This window comes from Passer domesticus, chromosome 2, assembly GCF_036417665.1.
Source record: "Passer domesticus isolate bPasDom1 chromosome 2, bPasDom1.hap1, whole genome shotgun sequence".
Taxonomy (NCBI): domain Eukaryota; kingdom Metazoa; phylum Chordata; class Aves; order Passeriformes; family Passeridae; genus Passer; species Passer domesticus.
In genome coordinates this window covers 15,713,796-15,727,037 of record NC_087475.1, presented here as the reverse complement: position 1 = coordinate 15,727,037, position 13,242 = coordinate 15,713,796, and the positions used below count along the sequence as shown (strand labels likewise).

The 13,242-nt window shown below is 36.9% G+C and overlaps 1 protein-coding gene and 1 long non-coding RNA gene across 7 annotated transcripts in view; one reads left to right on the top strand and one right to left on the bottom strand.

Moving 5' to 3' along the window:
- RPS6KA3 (ribosomal protein S6 kinase A3) overlaps window positions 1–13,242 on the bottom strand; it is a 73,813-nt gene that overhangs the window by 49,293 nt on the left and 11,278 nt on the right. For 3 of the 5 annotated variants that reach the window (XM_064407503.1, XM_064407504.1, XM_064407505.1), the window contains exon 2: window positions 11,545–11,601. In XM_064407503.1, coding sequence (XP_064263573.1) covers window positions 11,545–11,601 — 57 coding nt within the window. Of the gene's footprint in view, window positions 1–1,470; window positions 1,587–3,627; window positions 3,682–11,544; window positions 11,602–13,242 lie in introns of those variants that run through there. The other 2 variants (XM_064407507.1, XM_064407506.1) reach the window with 2 other exon arrangements.
- LOC135293405 (uncharacterized) lies at window positions 1,383–12,900 on the top strand. 2 transcript variants are annotated; one of them, XR_010355534.1, is made up of 4 exons: window positions 1,383–1,860; window positions 1,967–2,050; window positions 8,249–8,399; window positions 10,833–12,900. It is a non-coding gene; the product is annotated as an uncharacterized LOC135293405 (long non-coding RNA). The 2 variants fall into 2 exon arrangements; XR_010355535.1 differs by lacking the exon at window positions 8,249–8,399.

Below are 13,242 nucleotides of genomic sequence, written 5' to 3'. Positions count from 1 at the left end.
CAGTAAGTTTATTGGATAACAAGTGATTTTGAAAGGATGACTCAATGTTGGCACAGTTCCCCAGCTCATATACAGAACTTCCTTTTCCTCCCCTCCCTTGAGTCAGGAAGTCTCCTAGATGCATTTTTACTTTCCCAACTTGTTATGAACACAGGATGAATTTTCAGCATTATCTGCAGAAATTAAAGCCTCCTTTTGAGTTATACTTTTAGAAGTAATAAAGAGCAACAAACTGAAAACCAATTACTTTTACCTCTTTTACCAGAGCTTATAGTAATCTTCATTAAGGTAAAAACTGGAGTTAAAAATGTGAAGAGTGCACCAGTCTAGATGTTTTTAAATATCTTAGACACATTTTATATACATTCATACATTCTATATTTTTTATACTCCTATCTTCAAATTCAAAGCTACCTTAAAAATAAAACTCACAGCGCAACAAGTACTTCACAATCTCCCATTACTTTGGCAAGCAGTATTAGCGAGCTAAATCATGGACTAAGATCCATTCCTTATAACTGTGAGACTAATATTCAATTTGAATTACTTAATAGAAGTAGCCACTACTGATTAAAAATCCTACTTCTGAAGTAGCAATTATTCCAATACAACAAAAAGCAAACCAGTACCATGCATAAAATCATAAAATAAAGTCAAGCTGATCTAAGGATATTCTGTTTATGTTGTCTGTTTTACACTACTACCAAAGAAAAGCAAGAGTAGAGCAGAAGTTCTAAATGTGGACATCTGAAGTCAAAAACACAGGCTTTCACAATTTATGTCTTTGCTTCTTTTTACAACATGGAAAAACCTATAATTTCAACTAACATCATATCATTTGTTACAGACAGCATCTATTGTTTTTACCTGATAGAAAATAAGATTTCTTAAAAAAACTTTATTTGTCCATGTTTAGCTTTAGGGTCTGGATGTTTTTTTTTTGTAATTCTTAAATTGTTAAGTCTCTCAGAGGAAAACAATTTGTAGTGATAACAAAGAAAAAATTGTATTAATGTATTTATTCCTTACACTCTTTCTACTCTTTTTCATTTCTAGCTTTTTCTGCAACAATTTTGAGATCTAGAAGGATGCCCATAACTGTATTTGTTCCACACAGCCAACTCACAGAATAAAGACTGCAGACCTGGTTACTGAGACAGAACTCCTCCCATCCTTTTGGTTGCACGGATGAAGCCAGACAGGATTTTGAAGAATGAATCCTGTCCCACAGTGTTGTGGTGCGTTGTCATGGTGTGCCTCAGTTTCCCTGGTTACCCCCTGAAGTCTCCTTCCCCAGGTGTCAATCACCTCTCCTTCCCCCACCTTGACCCCTGCTGGGCACTATCAACCCCGAAATCCCGGGGGAGCACCGAGTGACCGAGTGACCGGCAGGTTCAAAGGATGCTCTCCACCCCCGGGGGGCCCTTGGCCCATCCAGGTCGGGTCACCTGAGAGCCCCTCCCGCCGTACCTGGTTGGTGCTGCCTGGGTTCCCTCCCCTCTCCCCCCGGTTAAAAGGACGAGCACGCCATGCACTTGGAGTTCTCCTGGAGCTCTTACTGCGTTCAGAGGCCATGCGGCCCAGAATAAAACCTCTGGATTAACCCTCCATGAGGACCGACTCCTTCTTCACCATCGCCTTAAAAGGTTTCTCCAGCACAGGGAGGCCTGAGGAGTGACCCTCTTCCACCGACAAGCCCCAGCCGTAAGCACTGGAGCTCGGACTGGAGCTCGGGACATGCCCGGACCTGTCCCCTCGTGCCCACCGGTGGCGTCTCTGGGGAGAAAAGACCACGGGTGCCGCTGTTGGGTTCAGCAGCAGGGACCAGACAAGCCAAGGCACTCCTGTTCAGTGATACTGGTAAGAACCAATACCAGAGAAACATGCCAGAGGACAGGTAAGCCCTTACGGATAACTGTGTTCACCAGGCTGGCAGTGTAATTCTGAAAATGCTTTCTTTCCTTAGAATGAATACACAAAAGGAGAGGACAGGAATAGGACACTATCCCTTCCTTCCCAAAGGAACTGTGAGCAGCAGGTTGTTTGGCAGGTATGCTGAGGAATTCCTGTAAGCATTTTAAAAGCTCAATGCCACCAAAAGCAGTTTTGCAATGCAGTTCTCTTTTGATCAAACAGCACAAAATTATCTCATGAACTGAAATGTGCTCGTCAGCATTGGAAAAAAATACTCATTGGGTGGAACTTTCATTTCCCAGTAACTCTGATATAAATTTTTTTCCTACTTGGTAAGCACTAACATTTCAGAGAATTGCAATTAAAAAACTAATTAAAGTTAAAAAGCCCCAAACTATTTAGAAGGAAAAATAATCCCTGAGCATACTCAGCACTAATCTATAAAAACTATGAATCCTGTTTTATTATCATAATTTCTGAAACATATACTGAACTCTATATGGGTTGAAAACCTGTAGTTTGGTCTGCAATAGCTAGCACTTTAAAATCAACAGAATGTTGAAGAAAATCTAACAATGTCATTGTTTGACCAAATTTCTGAGGAATACATTTCATGTTGCCTGTGGAAAAGTACTATAATTCAGGACTATGAGTTGATAAGTATTTATAAGTTAAAATTTACATTATTTTACATTACATTAAAATCCTCTTGATTATAATGCAATCTATGTTCTGTTGTTTTAAATTAATGTCTTGTTTTGGTGTTTCACTTGTGGCAAGAAAATTCCATTTATTTTTTTAATATTGCAAAAACTAATATTGCGTTGCAAAAAATAATACAAATTGTTTAAACCATTACATGGGCTAGTAGGTGTTTACTGCTTTTACAAGTTAATAGACCTTCACTTAAGATGTTAAGTCATTACACAAGAAGGTCATCGGGTTTTGGGTTTTTTACCCCCTCACTGAAAATTATTTGTAGACCTATGAAAGGATAAATGTGAAAACTGATTTGACTTCCAGTGATAGAATGTTCTGTCCCATTACATGTTTACATGTAACATTAAATAATTCTGAAACAGTGCTTGGGACAATACAATACTCCACTAGTAATTTTTCTCAATGTAAACCAAACTTTTTAATGCTTAAATATATGCCCAACAAGACAAATTACACAAATTAAACATTTGCTATGACTAAATTATCATTTAAAAGTTGAAATAACCCTAACACTGTTATGCAAGCATCACTGCTCTTCATACCATTTCAGAAGTAAATTTAAGATATTAATATGCCTGAGTTATTTTAACTATCACCACACAGAGCCGTATTTTACAGTTTAAAGCACTATATTAAGATGCAACTATTAAAATAACTACTAAGTACTAAAAATACAAAGATTTTTCAATAAAACTTAACTCTCAGTGAGAAAACATGCAGTTAAGCTCACATTTAACAACCCCCACCTCCCCCTAAAATGTAAGTTTTACATTATTTACATACAGGTAACAATAGGGCTAAATTTTATCAGCAGGTACCTTGGAAACTTCTACAACATACGAACATACCACAGACTTTAAGGAAATACAAACCACTTTGTATCCAAACAACACTGATCCCTAAGCAGCGAAAGACTAAAACTGCACTGAAATCAGAAGTTAAATAAAAGCAGAACTTTCCCCCTTATTCTCTTAAATAATAAACTAAGCTCACCCGAACAGAGCGAACACGCAGAGCCAGAAACTTAAACATGACTAAGAAACCATGATGTTTGGATTTTCTGACTGAGCGAGCACAAGTCTAGCAGGGAAGACCAACCCTGGCGTTTTTGCTGTGACCAGCTGTTCCGGCAATTAGAAAATTTCCTGTCAGGCAAGTCAGACCCAGCTGGGGGTGGGGAGAGAGAAGGGGGAAAAAAAGGTCAAAAAGAAAAGAAAAGACATTAAAAAAAAGACATTGATTTCACATACACACACACGCATACAGAGCTGTGATAAAGAAAGGCTGGGCAGCAGTGGTACTCAAGCTGCTGATACTTACAGAGATCAGCACAGGAAACTTAAGCAGATTGCCTGATAGCAACAGGCTGTTGCAGATGTTACTGATTCCTGGTTCCCAGAAAAGAACAAAAGAGACCAGCATCTCTTTCAGAAATCACACTACTACACAACATTTCACTGATTAAACACAATAGCAAGTATTTTAAGTCCTATATGTGATTACTGTATTTTTATTAATTTAACTTTACAAAATGTTTTAAATTATCACTTATCACCTTATAGACTTCAATGCAGAGAATACCTAAAGGTTGTTTTTATTTACTAGAGTTTAGTTAGAGGACCAAAATGACCTTGTGCCTAGTCCTTTGAAATCCTGCACATAGAAAATGCTACACAGATGTTCTAGGCCAAGGCAAACTGCAGAAATATTTAAATTGGATTGCCCAGCTCAAATGTCTGACTTATGCACCAATATTGTATTGCTCTGTAGAAATTGAACTTCTTAAAGTAAAAAAGATCCCTAAGCTTTCTTTCAGTGTTTAAAAAGCCCCAAACACTTCAAATGTTTTAGGAATTAGAATTCAGTCTATTTACTGCAAAGAATAAGAGAGGAAGTTTTTAATTTGATCTCTAGATTTACTATGGGAGCTATTTTCCTGAATATTGACACTATCTTTAGCTTTTTTGATACTTGTTAAAACAATGAATTGTAAAGTACATGCTCCTTTAGTGGAACAAGACTGTTTTTCAATTAATAAGTAAACAAAGACAAGTAAAAATCTTTAGTCAAAAGCATATACAAGTATTCAGCTATAAACATATCCAGGTGATTCCGTTTAGTGACTGTGTATCAAAGGAAACATGCAGCAAAATACTGTATGTCCTGCTTGCACAAGACATGAAAACAAACCCACCCTGCAGACAGCTTCCCTTGACTGGGTTCTAACAAATATCTGGATTACTTCATTTTTTGTTATTTTTAATTCCTCTTCAGAAGACAAAGCCAGTAATTTAAGTGACAGAACACATTGCTATCTCTATCCCACATCCTGGCTCCCTACAGTATCAGTTTCTAGCTTTTCCTTTAAACTGGGATTACACATCTCCTCAGCATGAGCCAAGATCCTCTTGTCAAAATGGAGAGGTGAAATAAAGACCTGACTTTAGCCATATCCCAGAAGTAAAATTGTGCCCTTTTAGTGTTCTCTTGTACTCCTCTGGGTCTTTGTGTCACATCTGCAGGGACCATCTTTCAAACTCTGTGTACCGAATACACACAATTATTATTATAATAAACACAGGCCTTCAGGAACTACTACTACACAAAAGAGGACTTTATGATTCAACTGAGGGCTCAGAAATCCTCATTGTGCTTTTTACAGTCCAGTGTGGTACAGCCTTTTTGGAAGAAGCAGTCTTTCCTACAGCAGCAGTAACACAGCATAAAGAATTATTAAATATTAGTTTCAAGATGAACACAGCTTCTTGAACATGAGAAGCTTACTGCAACATAAGGATTTCAAATGTTTCATAAATAGAATAAAATTACTTGAAGCTTTCCTCTCTTCAATTTGTTCAAACTTGTAGCTACTTCCTCCTTCAAGACTGAAATACCTCAAGAATTGAACTTTGCAGTTTACCAGCAATATAGTTATTTGCACTTGGAAAACTTAAAAGAAATTTAAATTAAAAAATGGGAGACCATTCAAGCTCTCTGCTTTTACCTTGTAAAGAATAGATGCAATTATACTAAAAGCAGAGTGACCAGGAATCTTCAAGTCACTAAATTAAATCCTGTTGTACCAAAAAGAGCTAAAGGCAGAAATGGAGAGTAAATGGTAAGAGCAGCTCTAACTACAATATTCCTTAAGAATGAAAAGATGCTGTGGTTAAGTTATTTTCTTATCTTGTGGCTGTAAACCTGAGTGTATTTTGCTGCAGATATGCTGTATCTGCTAAGGGTGATGGGAATAAGGCATTTCAACTAAAACATCTGTACAATTACTGACTAATGCTCTCCAAAACCTTTTATGTGACCTCCCAGCGAAGTACAAAGCACAGTGCTCAGGGGTCAGTGGGGTTACTTCACAACAATAGCTCTCCTATAACTGGCATGAGTCTGGCAGGTGGAAGAAATTTCTTGTGCTCTGGGAGAACACAGCCTGCATGGTTCCCAAAGAGCACCAGCAGCCAACCAGAAACATTAAGATACAAGCTACACAACCCACTTTGAGCATCTCTCAGAAGAGAGCTTGCCCTTTTAAATATTCCTTCATATATGAAGGACACAGGTTAGAGGGCAGCAGCCCCCAACAGGGAAGTCTCTGACAAAAAGAACAAATTGCTCCAGCAAGTTGCTTGCCTAACTCAAAATCTTTGATAAGGATTTATATTATACTTGTTTACCAGGAGACACAACAGTCTCCAAAACAAAGGGAAAGTGGTGTGCCTGTCAGTCACAGTCCTGTCAATCGTAGAACTCCACTTGCACAATGCATTTCATTCTCCTCCAGTACAGAAACATAAAGTGAGTTCATCTCCCATCATTCCCTCCTCATTGTTTAAATTGGATGATCTGAGTCTATAAAAATTAAGAGAAATGCTGTCTAGACTTTCAAGAGAACAGAGCTCACAGACACTACAGGGAGCAGAAATGAAAAATGCTCAGGAACTCTCAAAGCAATACAGAACATTGAGGAATCCACAAGTTTTACCGAATGCTGAAATAGTCAATCTAAGTGGGGTTCTTCAGATAAACCAATCTCCTATACCCCCAGTTTGAGAAGTGTAACAATGAAAATTAAGTCTTTACAGTCCTAGAAAAGCAAGGCTCTGTAGTATGGATTGCTTTCAATTATTTGCAAAAACCAAAGAAGCAGTACACTCATGTAATGAAAAGCCCTTGTTTGACAAAGGTCAACAGTTGAGGAACAGAGAGCTAATTTTTTGAGTTTTCAGAAGCAGAATAATATACTTTTCTTCATAATAAATACATTTGTATAGCCAAAGCAGCAATATTCTATTAAACAGGGGGTGTGGCAGCTTCCATCTGTCAGTTTACAGGCTTTGCAGGGCTACCATCTGTTTTCTCTCCATGTAACAAGTAAGCAGCTTGACTTTGAACATTGCTTACACTCTCAAATTATTGAAATTTTCTGACCAAGATCCAGAATGTATCCTGCAACCAAATGCAAAAGATGTCACTCAGAAAATACAGTAGAACACATTAATGAAATTTTTGCTGTAATCTTTCCTCAACACCTGATGACATCTTACGGGAAAAAAAGTATTCCAGGGTTTGCCTTCTTTATATATTGGTTTGATACCTAGGAGTTGACATCTCAGACCAAATGGTCTGCACTGTTTACAAGGATGCTGTAACTTCTTACATGAGGACCTACAAGTTCATTCTCAGAAAGGTAATATGCACCATGTCACAAAGTTGCTAACAAAATTTATCCAAGTTTCAGTGGAGCAGAGTGCTTTGGAAGACAATGAATTTCTAATTTCATCACATTAAACAAAAAAAAAAAAAGTATTCAGCCTTTTACAAAGCATAGTCTGGTCACTGAGAAGGAAATGACTGGATTTAATTTTTGCAGATGTAAATTGTTTGCCTTAAAAAACACTTATTTGTTCAAGAATCAAGTTATTTGATTGTAAAATAAAATACATGAGTACATATATCTAAGTATATTTTGTAGAATACACTAGAAGTAATGTAAGAATCACAGAATACTTTGAAGTACAAGTTCAGTATTTTCAACCCAAGCTACAAGTAGCTACACAAGTAGCTGTTTCAGCCAAAATTAAGTAACAGTCTGTAAATAATGAGAAATCCAAAACTTGGATTATGGATTATGAGCACTTGTTAATCCAAACATTTCCCTAATGTTTAAGAAATTATAGCTATGTCTTAAAGCCTCTACCACAGAGCCAAGAATTTTAATCAAAAAACTGACAAACATGCACACGCAGAAAATTGAACTGTGGAAGTTGTATCAGCAAAAGTAAAATAAACATATCAAAATCAGAAATGCCTTCACTGTCATGTTAACAAACATGATTGTTCTTAAACAAGGAAACTGTTACTGATCACCTGAGCAGGAATATCCAACAGCAGTTTAGAGCAGTCCTGAAATGGTGCTTCAACTTGCCAAAAGACAAACCAAAGTTTCTGAGGCATTGTGTTCTCACTAGTACAGAATAATACAAATTGAGGTTAAACTAAAAATCAGCTAAAGCCTCTCTGAAATGTTTTAAAATCTAAAAATCGTTCAGTTTAGTTATGCTTTTTTCCTGAATAACATTCTCATCCTATATTATTTTCACAGATGAAGACACAACAAATGAGATTACCCCAGCTTACTCTGGATTTAGTATTACTGCTTGTGTGATGGGGCTGTTTTGCCCATGGTTGTAACTGGTGAATGAGCTCCCTCTCCTTATCTTGGCATCCCCACTCCAGTGCTTTACAGATTTAGTGTAAATTGTATGGTATACATGCATGTAAAATACAGAATCTCAGCGCTGACCAATCAAATGCAATACTTCAAGAGATTGTATTGTCCACATGCTTCAAATTATTTTTCCAATGTACACTGAAGTCTTTTTTAAGATCACGCTTTTCTTATAAAATCTTCTAATAAAAAACACTGACTAGGAAGACAATGGCCTTAATTTTCATCTCTCCTGACTGCAAACAGATGTGTTATTTAAATTCTACCAGGAAAACATAAATTAAAAGGACTTTTTAAACTACTGACTTCTCTTTGCAAACATTTCTTACTCTACCTTTTGACTACCCACTGACGTGTCATTGTTACCTCAGCAATATATTTTTAGTAAGAGGATGACAGCTACTGAGATTTAATTTTTTATCACCCCAATTAGCATATTTCCATATTATTTGTTTTGATTTAGTTTTAATTCTATGTATGCTTTAATTCTGCTTGTTTAAAAGTAGGGCCAAAGTAAGAGGTTCATCCCAGGTTTGAGCCTGAACAGGTTTCACTTCTGCCTGTACTGGGAAAAAAAACCCTTTAGTCCTTGCAGGTTACCAAAAAGAAATTTTCCCGCAACCTCCAAATGAACACTTCACTTCTAGTGAAAAGAAAACTTTTTACAAATTCTTGGAACCTAATATTTTTATATGATTAATAATTAGGCTTAAGCTAGTAGAACACAATGGTAATGCATCAGTTGTACTATGTTTAATCAGCTACACAGAATCCAGATAACAGAACATAAAGAACACAGCACAAATATGATATGCTCTTCACATGCACATAAAATGGGAAGCCACCTGTTAGACTACCTGCAGTTTCTGGTTAGCTTTAACTAGCAATAAAGCATGCAGCAGGATTGCAACAGCTCAAAACAATTAATTTGCTCAGTTAACTTACTCAATCTCTATGGACATAGAGGTACAAAAAGCAATGGCAGACAGCACAAGAGTGAGAAAGGTAGCAAATAAAAGGCTTTAAATAGCTTCCCCTTTCAGTAATGCTCACTTAAGTTTTCACATCAGGTTAAGCTTCAGCCAGCTGCTATTACGTTTATTTCCTGCTGGTCCCAGGTCATTTATGAGATACAGATAAAAAAATGCTGGCAACAAGCTATAAAGTCAGCTATAATCAGCACACTTGTTGCAATAAAACCAGAATACTGAATGAGTCCCCTTTTAAAAGAAGCAAGACTTTGAACCATACAGCATCTTGGACTTCTTAGAAATGAGTATCTTTATAGCTCCTGATTTTCCTAAAACAACTACCAAACTTGAATCACAGCCATGTAACTCAGGCTTTCCTGTTAATTAACTTTACTTTTGAACAAAAGAACACTGATCTAATGAAACAATTTATCTTTTGTACACAGTTCCTACGTACATGGAACTGTGTTAAGTTTTAATATTTATTTTAAACTTCCTGTCTCATTTGCATTATCAACATTCTATCCTACCACTTACAACAGCAAAAGGATACAGATTTCAATCTTTCACCTTCTGTCTCCACAGAAGTATGGCAACTTTCTGTCCTGAACTTGCATACTTTACACACCTACCAAAGTATTTTGTCTTCTGACCTGATCTGCTAGTACACTCTACGCATTCTACTCTCCTCAGTTACAGCTGAGAAATTTCAGAAATTGTAGCAACTATGTAAGTGCCCCAAGTCCATTTAAGTGTGAAGTTAAACTGTACAACTTAAATGAGTTTCAATGGTAATTTACAACTGTCTGTATCTTGCACCAAAACAGACTATGAAGGACTGACAGAATCTCACACCCCAGCTCAAGTAGTATTTCATCACCTGACTGACAGCACTGCTTAACTTCCAGCTATATCTGACCGAGCAGCCGAAGTAACACGTTGTTTAGAAAACCCTAGAATAATTTACACCACAACTGGCAACCTTTTACTCATCACAGCCTAGAAAGAAATGCAAAGTATACACCTAAAATACTGGTCTGAGACATTAAACAGCTAAAACAATCATAACCAAGCGCCTTAAGCATGACAGAAAGAAACCAGAGCAATGTTTTAACTTTTTGATGGTTATACTGTATTAAAATCGGTTGCAGAAAAGCAGTAGTTTGGAAGTTCTCAAAGGAAATACAGGGGAACATTAGTAAGCATTCTGTAGTTATCAGATATTGAAAGAGAAGTTTGATAATTTTGAGGGATAAACCTTAGCTGACTGCCAGACACCCACCCAGCCACTTTCTCAATCCCCCTCCTCAGCAGGACATGTAGGAGAAAAGCTCATGCCCTGCCTAAGGAACAGGGACAGCACACACCAGTTGCCACCATGGGCCAAAGAATATCAATTTAGGGAAAATTTATTTCACCTGTTGCCAGGATAGTGAGAAACAAAGATGAAACTAAAACCACCTTTTTCAACACCCTCCCCTTCCTAGGCTGATACTACTCTTCTACCTCCTCCCTGTCAAGCAGCACAAGTGGAATGGGAAATAGCCTGGACCATCTATTCACAACCTGAAGTCTGTACAATATGCAATAGCAGCATATGAATCCTGAAGTTCAACCAAATATGGAGTTTCAAAAATTGTCTTTATTGGCAAAGCCATTTATCACCAGACCTAAGATTCAGCTAACATGAAAGTACAGGTAAACTTCATATTTGACAAAATTCACAGGCATTGCAACAAGAAAACTGAGCTCAGTATCTTCACATTATGAAATTGTGTAAACTGCAAGTCTGACATGAAGACAAGGAACCTTAAAAATTATCACAGTCAGGAAGGTTCATTGATTCTCTCTTTAGTAACAATCTCCATTTTTAAGAAGCCTAGTTAAGAATTCCTTTGATAAATGCCTTTCAGTAACAAACACAATGGAAACTACACTTTCACAGTTGTTCTTCACACATGATCTTCCCTGAAACGCTATTAAAAGCTGAGGAATGAGTTTTGAGAACAGTAGGATACCAAACTAGACCTGAGTCAGTGAGAAAAAAATCACACTCTCAAAAATATTAAGATCTGAGAGTGCACCCCATGTCCAGTAATCTCAAACAACAAAACACTAGTGGCAAACTGCCATTATGATTAAATGATGTCAGTGTGCTCCAATATTGTACTGCTTTTATTACAGCCATATTTTACTTACAGTTTGTTGGTTGATATCATCTTCTCCCATAGGTTCATCCACAATTTGCTGTCCATTCTGTAAAAAAAAAGACACAAAGTAAAAATAAATACTGAATCCAAGTACAGAAATAAATATATTGGAGATAGGCTTTCATATCATATTCCTGTACTCTCTTCTCCATATTCTACAAAAGCAGGTAATTGAAAGTAAACATGGAAAACTCCCTATTGCTGACATGTAATGCCACTCCTGCTTTGATCCTTGTGTATTCTCAACCTGGATGAAGTCACAATAAGAAATACATAAAACCACCTGGCATTTCAAGTCTCACTGCTACACAGCTAGACACTATTTTCCATTACTACAACCTCTGCAAAATAGTTAAACCTGATGAAGACTGAATGGCAAAAAGCCACACAAAGGGGCTCTAAGAGCATGACCTTACATATAGGTCTATAGCACAGACTTAAAAAAAACATTGAATGCAATTCTGATTTTACTATCAATTTTACAGCATTTACCACTTTCTATACTTTCCCAAGGGCCATTTTAACAAGCCATACAGAAAAAGGCTTTTGAATTTGAAATTTAGACATAAAGTTAAAAAAAAAAAAATCTTAAATACCTTGTTGGTCAACAAAGGCTTTCTTTTGCTTGACAGTGATAATATACTTGGAGAATTTCTAAGAAATATTTTTCCCTGAAAGACTTTGAATGACTTTGCTTACACAACAAGCATGACCAATAGCAAGTTGTAAGTAAAAGTATGTATTTCCTAAGTTATGGTACAGGGCATCACCTCAGGCATTAATTCTTAGTTTGTGCCTAAAGTTTAACAGCAATTCAGTATCACATTTCAGAAAGAAATGAAAAAATATTAAAAAGGGTTACCATTCTCCATTACCATTGGAGACAGAATTTTAGCTCATTTGTGCATTGTTTCCCTAGAGAACTCAAAGTCTAATTAATCAATTTTTTCAAATCCTAATTTACTTAAAAGTTACATACACGTATAGATAGTTACCTTTTAGATGTCAGAAAGTTAATGAAAGCTGTTCAGAAATTCAGATTTCTGCTTATACCCTCCTTCCCACTACTCAGTTTTTCAACAGAATTCTTCAGAACCTTCCTAGTAAAAACTTCTGATTAATAGAACCTTCTACCTTGCATATGGCTACAGGAGAGTCTTTCCTATGTGACAGATTAAATTCTAACCACTTACAAATTCTGATTTTCAAATATTGCAAGCACACTGAATGGTCAATCAGATGATTACCAGCTCTCTAGCAACTCTTCTCTTGTGCATTTTTTTTTTCTGGAAGATGGAGCTAGAAAAAGCTAAATTATAGGAGTTATGGATTTCCCCAATATGACACAGGTGGGTTGGGTTTTTTAGAGGGGGGTGTTTCCTCGGGTTTTTTTTGGCGGGGGGGGGGAGGGTTGTGTTGTTTGGGGGTTTTGTATGGGTTTTTGTGTTCTTTTGGTGGTTTTTGTTGTTGTTGTTTTTTGGTTGTTTTGTTTAGGTGTTGTTGGGGGAAGAAGACTGGGTTTTCTGATTGTCTTCCTAGTGCAGACATCTGGCACATGGTAGCAGTGCTATTTTCTCATCTTTCCTGGCTTCAGGAAGATACTAGAGATTTCTGGCATGACTCTGGTCTACTCTAAAAGTCATCTTTCCATGATGGAGGACTAGTGAGAAATCAGTGGCATATGCTA